At 41.8% G+C, this 13456-nt stretch overlaps 1 protein-coding gene across 11 annotated transcripts in view; it reads right to left on the bottom strand.

Moving 5' to 3' along the window:
• UTRN (utrophin) overlaps positions 1-13456 on the bottom strand; it is a 456315-nt gene that overhangs the window by 404187 nt on the left and 38672 nt on the right. For 2 of the 11 annotated variants that reach the window (XM_032485085.1, XM_032485088.1), the window contains exon 1: positions 3896-4193. The exons of 4 other annotated variants lie outside the window; for them this stretch is intronic. In XM_032485085.1, coding sequence (XP_032340976.1) covers positions 3896-3989 — 94 coding nt within the window. In that variant the 5' untranslated portion in view covers positions 3990-4193. Of the gene's footprint in view, positions 1-1039; positions 1065-3895; positions 4194-13456 lie in introns of those variants that run through there. 5 more of the 11 variants (XM_032485090.1, XM_032485080.1, XM_032485079.1 and 2 more) reach the window with 3 other exon arrangements.

The raw sequence follows: 13456 nt of genomic DNA, 5'->3' as shown, positions 1-13456 counted from the left end.
CAAATCAAGGTCAAAATATTGGGGCAGGAGCGAGGGAGTCACTGCATCCAGATCCTATTTAGTTCTCACACCAGTCCTTTCAGTGGCCCTCTAACTAAATCTTGAATTCGCAAATGAATAGAATCAGAAAGCACCTGGTGCCCTGTAACTAGGGTCAAAGAACCCAAGTGCAACATGAACCAGATCCGGGATCCGTGTCATGGTCATGCCTTTCAAGTGGTGCCAGGGAAAAACACAACTAAAAAGATGGCAGAGTGCACCGTTTCAGCTTAAATGTATTTTAAGTACCATATGAACATAATATTTGATGTCCTACTCCAGACTCTAGGTAGCAGGCAAAGCTCATTACAAAATGACTATGTTTTTATAATTTTTATAGAACTTATGATGCCTTTTATTTACCTGCAACTGTTACTATAGCTTGCAAGATGCTTTAAAACATGCTACATCATCAATCCTGACCACGAGCCCCTGGAGGATACTGCTGGTTAGGAGACCCGTCTCGGAAGTTCAGTGCCTTACACAGTCAATGGCTGGGGTGGGGGGGACTGAGACCCAGGTCCCCTCCCATGAACAACTCTTTAGCACCATGTTAATTACACTTCTCATTTCCCCCCCAAATTCTTCTCTTTCAAACAAGTCACTCTGCCTGCCCTTCTCCTAATTCAACATTTTTCTCTCCCAAGCCTCTGCAAATTACATTCTACCTGGTCTTCCTAACCACCAACTCATTTTCTTTATAAACATTAGCATCAGCTAAAACTACTCAAGCCCTGAAAAAATCTCCCAGACAAACCTCACTGCACTCTGATCATTTTTAATGCTCTGTTCCTTTTTTTCCAATACAGTCAACTGATGGGTCAGGCAGCCCCTGTTATCTGGCAAAGATAATCACCCTCCTTCCTTTCAGACTAACCCTTGCACAGAGAACGCTCGGAGGAGCCTCCTAGTAGTGCGCCCAGCTGGCCCCACCTCCACGTTCACACGCACAGACGCCTCAGCCCCTGGTGAAATTCTTATTCCAAAGTTCTCCACCTGCCTTGCTTCATGAAGACACCGCCAACTAGGAGCCTTGTCTCTTCAGAAAGGTCTGCTCAGTGAGGCCCGAGTCGGGCTGATCCCCTGTGATTGCTTCCAAGAGCTTCTCCCGGATGACAGCCGACCTTCAGAAGGGCCAGTCTCAGATAACACACTGCCCAACATCAGTCAACACGGGAACTAAGAGGTCCAGCCCTCTTCCAGCCCTCCCGTCACTCAGAGGAGTCTGTTCATCCAACCACTCCACAAGCAGACGCTCAGACCCTCCTGCCCATCAGGCGTGGGGTCTGGCGCTGAGGTAACTGCGGTGCCCCTCTTCGTGGTGCTTTCCGTCCAGTCAGGGACAAATCACCCTCCCCTGTGCTTCTCCAACTTGAATCCACCTTGGAATCACTTGGAGAGTGTTTGAAACACTGCAGAGTCAAGGCCTCTGTCAAATTACACCAGGACTCCGGGTGTGGGGATCCAGCCCTCTTGCAATTCTAACATGGAGCCAACATTGAGAGTGTTCAAACCCATTCATCTAAAAAGGAAACGGCTGACACAGAGTCCTGCAGCCTGACAAGAGAGCAGGAAGGATGGCAAGAAAGCAAGGTCTCCCAGAGGGGGCTTCCTGAGCAGGGCAATTTCTAGACAGAAATCATCTGTGCATTAGGACATGCCTACAACTCCAAAGTTTTTTCACACTTCCAAGCCTTTTTTTTTTTTTTTTTTTTTGGATAAAAACTTTGTTCTCTCTCAATTAGATTATGTTTAACATTTGGTAGTTTGTGCACTGACATCAGGATTAAGAAAAGGAAAGGTAAGTATTTTAAAATATAAAGATTCTATATCAAAGATAGAGAGAGAGATAAAGATACTCCAATTTCAGCTTACTCAAGTCTCCCTTGTTACATCTCAGTGGACAGCTGAGAGGCACATGCACGAAGTAAGAGTTCCACAGGGTAGAAGACAGCGTGAGGCAAAAGGATGGGCAATTTCAAAAACAACACTGAATGGCTACTTTTGAGCAAATATGTATTTTAATTTAGTCTATTTTATTAGTTGTTTTTATTACTCTCTTTAAGTTCTGCAACAGTCACTTGAAATATCAACCTTTATATTGTCAAAAGTTTAATGCAAAACACTTATGGTTTCACTCTTTCCACCTTAACTGAGGTCTGTAAATAAAGGATTCACCTCAAAGTTTAATGTATTATGAAGACCATTTTGAAGACCAAAAAAGACCACATGTTGCAACGGAATATGCCATCCATAGACACGTACCTTTTTATATCTTTACTTATAACAAGAGCACTAAAGAGATCTATGCTGCAGATACAAAAAAAATATTAAATTAATAACTTCCAATGAGAAGAGAGCCTAGGCCCTCATGGAATCTAAAATCATGTACACACTGGTTTTCCATTTTTATTAAAATAACATGCCCTGAAATATTTATTTAAAAAAAAAAAAAAGTTTCCTATTTTCCTGAAACCTTTGGACTGGTCGCAGGGCAAGAAAGAATGCTATTTGAATGAACCAGAATTCATATTTAAAGCTTCAGTCTACTCGTTTAAAAGTCTGCTTATTATTTAGAGGTTTGTTTGGTTTTTTTTCTTCTAATCATCTTCTGATTTCGACCACTGTCATCAACCCAAGACCCTTTGTGGCAAGACAGTAAGACACAGACTAGCAGACAATGAAGACTCTTTATGCCGGGGGAAGAAAGACGATTAAGTGAGTCAACAGATCCCTTTGAAAAGCCGCAAGGTTGCAATGCAGCTCCTGTACATGGGGTTTTAATTCAGGCCCCTGACAGGTATTTAAATTTTCTGTTGAGACCACAGGGTTCTTTAAGAGAGAAAAGTACTAGCCAAAGAAGAGAATTAGAGACACTGATCTCCTATTACACTCAGCCGAGAAACCAGATTTGCTAAGAAAATGTGGGCTGCTCCAATCATCTCAGTTTAAATGTGCTTCAGAGAGAGGATATCTACCAGCAGTTACCACATCTCACTCTTACGGAGCAAAGAAGGAAAACATTAAGAGGGAAAGAGTAATTCCAAAGGGGGAAAAAAAACTTTTAAAAACTTCTAACCAGCCTTAAAGTTTTCCCATTGTAACAATATTTAAGCATGATATGTAAGGTCAAAAAATACACATCAGCTGATTTTTATTTTTACTCAGAAAGCGTCTATGGCCAGAACACGAATACACAGATTAAACAAGATACGGATGTCTGAACTGAGCAGAACTAAGTCACCCTGGAAGCAAACTCCAGTGACAGAAAAGTGCCACATCCAATGTGCAGGTCTGCCTCCGCATGTCTTCTGAACAAGCCTGTGTTACAACAAAACCCCTCCACTGATGGCCCCCCCTCCAAAGTACAAATGTCTGATTCTCCCCTTAATCCACTCTGAAGCATCTATTTTTAAAAGTAAAGTGTATTTTTAGCCAGCACAGTAAATCAAGTACAAAATGGGATGAGTGCTACCTCTGTTCAACAGCACAAAGGAAACTTTCTCTCCAGGGCAGTGAACAGTCAGCACATAATAAGCCAGTCTGAAAATCCACAACAAATGTATGGCTTCTTGAGTGCTTTTCCAGAAGAAGCCAAGAACTGGAAGATTATCACATTCTGAAGAGAGGATGAAGGAACAGCCCTGGTCTCCCCTATTCAGAGTCTACAACAGATGTGGCGTCAGGAAGAACAGGCCGGGCTGTTCCCATCACCGGCCAGGCCCTGCCTCCAGCGGCTCTGTTACTTAACACATGAGGTTCAGTAAGTGCCTGAGAGGCCCCTGTCCGTGCTAACGTCCTCTTTTCAAAACCTCCCGCACAGGCAGACAGGAATCACGCAAGCTGACAAACTCACCTGGTAAATGCTGGCCGGCCTGCCGAGCTACTCTCCCTGGGAAATCCAATCTGCACTTTTTCCAACGAAATGCGGTGGCTGCCGGGCCGCTCATCACCTACATTTGCTTAAATGATGAGGAAAAAGATGCAGAGGAAGTGGATTTTAACAAAAGCAGCCTGCGAACTGCACACTGGGATGTCCTGTCTTGGGGTGGCTTTTATTTTTCCCATGAGAGGATCTGACTAAACCTAACTGAATCTCCTCTAAATACCAGACAGGAAGTTACACTTAGCAGTTAGTGAAAACTCCTTAGGTCATTTTTCTTTTTTTTTTTTTTTAATTGTCACAAAGAAGGGCCTTTGAATGTTTCTGATCAACTAGAAAGAGATTATAACTTTGCTTCCTGTTTTGACAGTATCAGCTGGGCTGGTGAGGGACACCTCCACCCACCTCCTTACCCACCATGTATATAAATAGAGGCATCTGCCCTGGGTCTACAACCGGGCTGAAGAATTTGGTTACATATTAACTATACTTCAAAGAATAAATTGGACTTGTTTCACTTTAATATGCATGTACACCTTGGGAAAACGAAACTCAAGAGGATTTCTTCTTAATTCCTTAGAAACTGCTATTATGGAAAAAATAAAGCTCAACCACACAGAATACTAAGATGGGAGGTAACAATTCTGACTCATCTTTTCCAGTCTATTCTATTTTGCTGTCATGTATGCAGATGTCATCCACACACATACAACAAGCAAGCAAAATCATTACCCATAGTACCTCATCTGCTTTCTTATTCCTGTTCTCTTTTCCCCCTCCTGTAAATAGAAAGTTTCTACTTACAGCAAAGATTTTCATAAAATATGTAACCTTGTCAAGATACGCACAGATTTAGATCAGAAGGAATCCCTCTTCCGGCTGCTGGATAAGATACAGAAAAGGGGACCAGTCAGTACTTGTCCCACTCTCCTCCTCCTTACCTCTGTATTTTTCTAAACTAGAAGCTGTATGACTGGTAAAAGATTCAAAGCCTCAGTCTCCAAATCTGTGAAATGGGAGCAGTGACCACCTCTGTCTCCTGGGATTGTGGTGAGGAGGGAGGCAGTGAAAAACACAATGATTATGTCACATAGTCAAAGCCCAATTTTTTTTTTGTAACCGCTTTATTGAAATATAATTCACATAGTATGCAATTAACAGATTTAAAGTGTGTCATTCAGTGGTTATTAGTATATTCAGAGAGTTGTGCCTCCATCACTACAATCAATTTTAAGACATCTTCCTCACCCCAAAAAGCAGTCACTCTCCATTTTCTCTACCCACCCCCACCAGCCCCAGTCAACCACGAAAACCTAGTTTCAGTCTCTAAAGATTTGCCTCTCCTGTGCATTTCACATAAATGAAATCATAAAATATGTGGTCTTTTGTGACTGACTTCTTTCACTTAGCATAATGCTCTCAAAGTTTATCCATGTTGTAGGTTATGTCAGTATTCATTTCTTTTTACGGCTGAATAACCTTCTGTTGTATGAATACCCCACACTTTATTCACATTTCTGTTGATGGACATATGGGTTGTTTCTACCTTTCAGCTAATATGCATAATGACGCTATGAGCATTCATGTACAAGTTTCATGTTGACATATGTTTTTATTTCTCTTGAGTATATATACCCAGGAGTAGCATGGCTGGATCATATAGTAACTCTATGGTTAACCTTCGGAAGAATTGCCAGACAGTTTTCCAAAGTGGATGTACCATCTCACATTCCCACTTGTAGTGTATGAAGGTTCGAGTCTGCGGCATTCTCATCAACATGTTTTGTTATTTGTGTTGTTGATTACAGCCACCATAGTGAGTGTGAAGTGACATCTCATCATGGCTTGATATACATTTCCCTAGTGGTTATCAAGGTCCAGTTTGTATCAGAATCCAAAAAATGTCTCCACTGTCATAGGCAGGGCTGAATACTCAAAATATGTAACAACGAGTAAGACATGGGTACCACTGAATCTGAATGGATACTGGCTACAGTGCTGAAGCAAGAACTTGAAGGTGTCATGCTTTACCAGTGGCAATTTTCCAATAGAATGAGTTCTTCCATTCTATTGGTATGAAAGAATTTCAACATTCTACTGGTGTAGAATCCAGGTGAATACTGCTGGCCTTCAGGTTATCGCTCCAGCAACAGGCTGCTAAAGCAGTTGGCCCCTCTTCCTCTACCAAATGGCGGCTTATCAAAACTTAGCAGAAAATTATATTCTCAATGAAAATATGACATTTTAATCATTTATAAATCAGTTCTTTCCACCTGTTTTTCTGGATGTGTCTTCTTCCTGAATAGAAACAGTCTCAGTTAAAGCAGCCTCTTGTAACTGAATAACCATAATTATTTGCAGGAAGAAATTTTAGACCAGATGTGATTTAAGACTGATGATCTCACAAAATCTGAAGGAAGCCAAGAGGGACATAAATCAGGATCTAAATACTAGCAATATTTCCCCTTTTTCTCTAAAAAATGTGATACTGGGAAAGGGATAGTAATTATTTTAATTCAAAGGGATTATCTAATTCAAAAAGATTATCCAATAAAATTCAAAGAGATTATCTAATTCAAAACCCAAAAATATAATCCAAGCTAACTCAAAGGGATTATCATAGTTTCTAATTCAAAGGGATTATCTAATCTAATTCAATCTAATTCAGAGGGATTATCATTTTTCAGATCTTCTTCACGTTTGATCACATTTACGGACAATGATGTTAATTATCTCTTTCCTAAAATATCCTATTTTAAGATTTAAATTTTTTAATCCCTTTAAAAAATTAAACAGAATAAAATCTACATAAAGCATAAAAAGGAAAATATAAAAAGGCTATAAAGTTTAAAAAATAACAACTTTTTTCCTTATTTTTAAATATAAAGCCTCGGGCCTTACAAGATATATTAACATGATTCATTCATCTTCTAAGAAATTTTCCATGTCCCAAGGCTGCACTATGTAATCCATTGTTTTCGTTATTTCTTGGCATTCAGCTAACTATGAAACTGACCGCTGAACTTTCCTATGTCAAATAGAACTTTCCATTGTGGGAAATTTCTAAAACATTCATATTAAGCTAAGTGGAAATGTCATCATAGTTCAGGAGCAAATATGGTCTGTATCACTGAGTACAATTTCTAAACTAGATTGTACACAGGAAAGGCAAACCATGGAACAAAAACAAGTATAAAGACTTCATTGGAGTTTCTGTGAATATTTGATGGTGAAGAAAATCAGAAGCAGCAATCAGTTTATCAAAGTTACTTGAAAGTTATTCCAAAAAGACCTGAGAGAAGGGCACTTTTTAAATCTGTTCTGTAATGTCTATCCACTGACCCCTTCTTCTGCTAGATTACACGGTGGCCTCATTTCTAGTTCTTGTGAAATCAATAGACCATTTATGTTGCAAGTATCTGTCTAGGTTATGCACTTTCTTATTCAATCTGGTGTTGACAGCAGTAATCAAATTTTGCACATACCACTAGCTCTATTATAGCTCAACAGCAACTGGCTGCCAGCCTTGGTCTACTCTCATCAAAAAGGAAAGAATGGAGTGGACTGGAGAGAGAATCACAGAACAAACCAGCTGGAACTGCAAGAGGTGGTGTGGAAGTGAGAGAGGGCAGCAGAGGCATTCGACACTAAGCCTCCTTCCACTCGGGAGACACGCGCCGGGCACATTAGCACAGCCGAGCCCAGGTCAGCCAACCTTGACTATTCAAGGCAGGCATTTTCTTCATTCTCTCTGCTATCTGCAAACCCTCTGGGCTTTGAAACGTTGTTACAACTGTCAGTCCTAAACTACTGCACCTACATCTAAGCCTTTAGAGCAGCAGATAAAAGCCAGAGGGAAGCCACACCCTCCAACACCAGGGAGACCAAATGTCAGGGAACACAAGTTACAGCCCTGCCCATGAACTGTCCAGACACAACTGGCTTCATTTTGTAACTCTTCTGTATGTGCTTAAGCTAGGATCAAACCTTTATCTCAGATCAAAAAATGTTTAATTAGTTTTCTTCTGTAAAAACAAAGTCAGCCTTAAAAAAAAAAAAAAAATAGGGGAGGGGGTGGAGACCTGACTTTGAAATTCTATTCAACTTTTATTTTTAGAGTTCAAAATCTCTAAGAAAACCAGACTCCTGTTAACAGATACTCTCTACTTAAAGGGAGCATACACGATGCCATTTCTTGGTTTAACAAGCAACTCTTTTTTTCATTTTCATAAATTTGAAATCATTTTAGATTTACCCAGAAAGTTGTAAAAATAATACACATAGTTTTCATATTCCCTCCACCCAGCTTCCCCAAATGTTACCAAATTACGTAACCAGAGTACAATCATCAAAACCAGAGAACTAGCACTGATGCAATACAATGAACTATTCTACGGATCTCATCCAAATTTCACCAGTTGTTCCCTTTTTCTGGTTCGTGATTCGATCCCATATCTTGCACACAGGCAGCATGTCAAAAATGCATCCTTTTCAATAAAGTATTGCACTATCTAATGGATGTTTCTGTCTGACCCCTCCCCCATCCCCCCAAAATGTTCTGTTTCCTCTCAGGCTGATGAGGGAGTGTCATCATCACCACTGAGTGTTCCAGGCTAGAAATGTTCTTTCCTCCACAATTCTCTTCATACCTAACCTGTGAGTCTTATCAACCTTATCTTGTAAGCAGAGTTTACAATAAAGTTTCACAATCCGTTGTCCAAAACCTTAGGCCAGATGTGTTGCCAAATCAGAACTTTTCCAATTTGAGAAAAGCTATAAAGCACATAGGCTACATCTTACATTAAAACATAAACAGCGAGATCCAGGGCAATTTCCTCTAATCAAACACCACACTAATACTTCTTCAAAAAATATGTATATTTTATGAGGTGAGTAGGATAAGTAAAGATTTTTAAAAGCATCTCAACACTTAGGTCTAATTTTGCCACCAAATGAGCTCAAGCTCAGGCTTTACTGTCAAATGAATTACAAAGAAAATACCTTTCAGTTTTCAGAGCTCTTTTTAGCTATTATAACTGCAAATGAGGGGCTGTGGATCTGTACCTATAAAATCCATGGCCTCATCCATCTCCCACCCACCTTCACACCACTTTTCACTGGGTCTCCTGGAGTAGCACTCCCAATGCTGCCTCTTCCTCCAGGCTCTCTTCACTCGGATGCACCCTCCCACAGAGTCCCCAGAGTGATCTTTCTAAATCACCTGCAACCATCTAGCTTCAAAATCCTTCAAGATTTCCCATGCAAGGAAGAAGGTGGGAGTCAAATCTTCTTCATGATATTTACATGGCCTCCACAACCCGAGCCAGCTCCTCTGACTGTACAGACCATTTCTACAATGTTGCACCCAAGAAGAATACAAAAATGAAAAAGGCATGGTCTCTGTCCTCAAGATGCTCACAATCTATTTCAATCTCTGGAATATCTTCATCTAAGTGAAAAATATAGAATATAGCTTCCCCAAGAATCAAAGAAAACATTGGAATCTTTTAACTCAATTTTTTTCTAGCTGGGAAATTCTACCTTAGCTCTTGATCACGTTAAAGATTACTAACAAAATACCACGTTGACATGAAAAGGAGTTTTCACATGATTTGAGCAACATATGTCTAAAAATACTTGCTACACTACCGTTGGCATGGTTAAAACAGTTACAAAGAGCAAATGCCAGGAAAACTTTTCTAAAAACAAGCAAACCCAAAAAGTAACGTCAGGGATGGTATTTGATGGACCAAGTGATTTCTCATGAGATTGTTTTTCCAAAGCACAAAGACAGAAATAAAGTCTGAAACCATGCCTTTGTTTCCATATTAGTATACTCATGGAATTGAATGACATTATAACCAACAAAATTATGTTAGAAAAAGTCAAACAAAAATCCCCACCTTTGAAGAGTTCAGAATTTATCCCCAAACAGAGGCTGACCTCCAATGCACATTTTAAGAAACATGCCAGTGGAAGAGGAAAGAAATCATTTTTTTTACCCTCTTTTTTTTTTTTTTTTAACCCTCTTTTTTTTTTTTTTTTTTCTTTTTAATTTTTTAGAGGAGGTACTGGGGATTGAACCCAGGACATCCTGCATGCCAAGCATGCGCTATACCACTTGAGCTATACCCTCCCCACAGGAAATCATATTTTTAAGTATTATTAGTTTTATTTTCTAATGTGCAAAACAGTCAAAGGCACTTACTTGGAATGATGAATTAAAAGAAAAATTCCTGGAAGTTGTACTTGAAGATAAAATTACAACCTTTCTTACAATTATCTCAGGAAAACTGCACAAAAGCAATGAGAATAAGAGGTAAAGAATAATACCACCAAATCCCTTAATGAGGCGGGTAGAGACAGGTAGGAGGTATACACATACTCTCCCAGGGCAGCTCTCCTCTCACAGGAGTGTGTGTGTGTGTGTGTGTGGTTTCTCACTGGCAGTGTTGCTTTCAAACAGAAGTGACAACTGCCTGGACTGAGGTGAGGTACCCGCTGGCTAACAGCGATGTATGGTACAACAGGCCAGCACTGCAGGGATGCTGAGTGGTACCACAGCTCTCTGAAAGCCACGATCCAATCTGCCAGGGCCCCCAGTGGAACCCTGCAGTGCTGGCTCCTAAGGCAGGGGTCCCTGGGACAGCCACACACACTGCAAACGTCTCACTCTGGCAGAAGGAAGGAAAGGTTATCGCCATGGTTCTTCAGAAAGCAGGAAGAGTTATTTAAGAAGACACTAAAAGAGAGGAATAAAACTCAAATGCTTTAAAAGGAAAGAGGAGTTTCAAAACATTATCAAAAAGGAAAGAGAAATGAGGGGGAGGGTATAGCTCAGTGGTAGAGTGCGTGCTTAGCCAAATATTTTTTTAAAAAGAAAAGAGAAAGGGAATGACTTTCCTGAATTTTCTACATGTTCTGTTTTTGTCAATCCGGTGAAAAGTAAATGCTCTCCTTTCTCCTTTACTTTTGTACTGCCATCCTTTTTAGCACAGTGCCTGGCACACTATAAGGACGTAATAAATAAGCACTCACTGAAAGTAGGGACACGAGCTGATGTGGAAGACATCGGAGCCAAAGAAACAGGGGACCAGACAGCGAGAGGATCCCTGGGCACACCTCACACCCAAGGAGCACAGCTCACACAACTAGCCCACCAGGTGCTGCAGGGAGGCGGCACGGTCTACAATAGCAGCAAAATCAAAAATAACATTTGTGGGGAGACTCAGCTCTGGGGCTGACCCCACCTCGGCAGAGAGGGACCAAAGAGCTGTGAACAAGTGAGCAGGGTGTTTTCCAGGAATATCAAAGAAGGATTAATCTGGAAATAAAATCTGTAAAAGTAGAGGCAATCACATTGGCAACTTGCTGGACTGTAAAGCAAAGATCAGCCAGTGAGTTTTCTTAGAGAACATCTGCTGTCACTGTGAGGAGAAGTTCCCTGGTCTTAGAAGGTTCCAGAACCCTCCAGCTTCATGGGAAGCTGTGAAGAACGGCAGCATGGGGATTATTCTTTGCTGTTAGCAGTAACAACATCTAGTGGAAAGGGTCCTACAAGAGACAACAGCCTGTGAATCCAGATGTGTCACCCATAACACTTTGTCCCTGGGTCACCTGCACTGACAGACTCATTCCAATGTTTCCTATGGAGTGCGGAGGCCCTTGTGCAAATCTGAGGGTGCTGGCCACTGGGAAGATACGGGTATTAACTTGTGTGAGTCATTTGTATAATCAGCCTACAGCTGATACTAGTCAAAGATAGTCCTGTCTAAGCATGGGCACACCCACCCGACTCCCATGTGTCATACCTCTCGCCTTGGGAATGAAACAGAATCATCTGCTTGTGACAACTTAGGGCTGAGAGCGGGGATAAAATGAAGGGTCCAGGTACAACGAGGCAGAACTGACCTCGAGGATTTTAAATCAATTCCAGGATTTCTAGGATGATCCAGTTTCCAAGAGGCAACCAGGCGAGGAACAGAGAATGCAAGTAAGGGTTATCACTCATGAATTTATGAGCCATGGGCCTCAGGAACAAGATCCCTGGGCCTTAGGCCCATGGGAGCCAGTCAGAGAACTGATTTGTTTACGGAGCGCCTGCTCTGTTCCATGCAGTGCCGAGAACTGGTTGCCAGGCCAGGCAAAGTGAGGCAACACCAGCACTACAGAGGGAGTGTGGGGTGCTGGCAATCACGGCCTCAGAGATCAGCCCCTGGGACAGGCCTGGGCCTGTGAAAAGGGGAAAGGAGAGGCCAGAGGCTGATAAGCAAGGTGGAAGTGAACACGACGGGGACAAGAAATGCACAAACAGCCTATCATTAAATGATTCTAAGACGTCACAGAGAACTGGGAGGAAGGGGGGAGGGTGTAACTTGGAAACAATACCAGAAGCTCCTAAAGAGAAAACTGTGATCCAGAAAGAAGAGGAAAGCAAAGTTGGGCCCTCTTAATCCAGGGCAGTCCCTGACGGTGAGCAAGCTGTCCCAGAGTTTGCAGGTTGGGACAATTTATGCGTTGTTTCACGTCCCATACAGTTTTTCTCCTCCAGAGAACGTCCATGAGTAAATCCATCTATAAAAGTATAAATAAAGCAACAAATAGAACACACTTAGTTTTAAATTAGGAACCTTGCACTAAAATAACTTCCCGGAGGTTGCTAATTCAGTAGAGGGCTGGAACTACCAGTGTTTCTATTGGAACATCAGGATGTAATTTGGTCAGTAAAAATGGACCAATTTTAGGGACCTCTGAACGTCAAAGTTCTTCCACATTTATTTTCATTGCTGTTTGCAAAATTCTTACAAGTTAAGCTGTGTCAGTATCTCAACTTCCATTCGAAAAATGAGGTAACTTAGGTTTCACGACACCAAGTAAAACACCACATGCATGCCGTGGGCGTTCTTAACCTCAGAACCAACTCCCAGCCCAAAAGTCTTTCCTTTCACCCTATCATGGGCCTTCTAGAAATAGCCCCCTGGCTGTCAACAGCACTGCCTGAACCAATATGAAGCTCGGAGGTTTCAAAGCTATTTTTCTGAAAGAAAAGAATCCTCTATAATACTTCCTCTCTTCCTCAAAGTCACAGCCAAAGACCATACGAAACCAAGAGGAAATGCATGTTCCTCAACAGCAGTAAAGTCCCAGGTATCAGGTAGCCGCGGCAGCTGCGGAAGGCCGGCCCCACCCCCACCCAAACTCTGGCACAAACACAAGCTTGAGAATCTTGAGGCCACTCAGACGTGAGTCTTCCGGCAACAGAACGGCCAAAGGCCCCAACACCTCTACTCCCAGCGGGCATTAAAGTCATAGCCCCGAAGGACCCAAGTGGTTACTCTTCACAGGAGTGACTGAACTGAGCCCCCACCCCCCGCCACCGGAAGGAGGGGGGAGGAAAAGGAAACGAAAGCAAGTGACTCGAGGTTCTGGATTTCGCGTTCAAGAATAGCCAGCAACAGGTGCAGCGTTCCGGTGAAACTGACTCTCCAAACGCCACTTGGGCTCCGCGGCACAAAGCGCCGGAGCCCAGAAACC

The sequence above is a fragment of the Camelus ferus genome, chromosome 8 (assembly GCF_009834535.1).
Source record: "Camelus ferus isolate YT-003-E chromosome 8, BCGSAC_Cfer_1.0, whole genome shotgun sequence".
NCBI classification, from domain to species: Eukaryota; Metazoa; Chordata; class Mammalia; order Artiodactyla; family Camelidae; genus Camelus; species Camelus ferus.
Note: the sequence above shows the minus strand (reverse complement) of the source record. Positions and strands in the feature narration are given on the sequence as shown.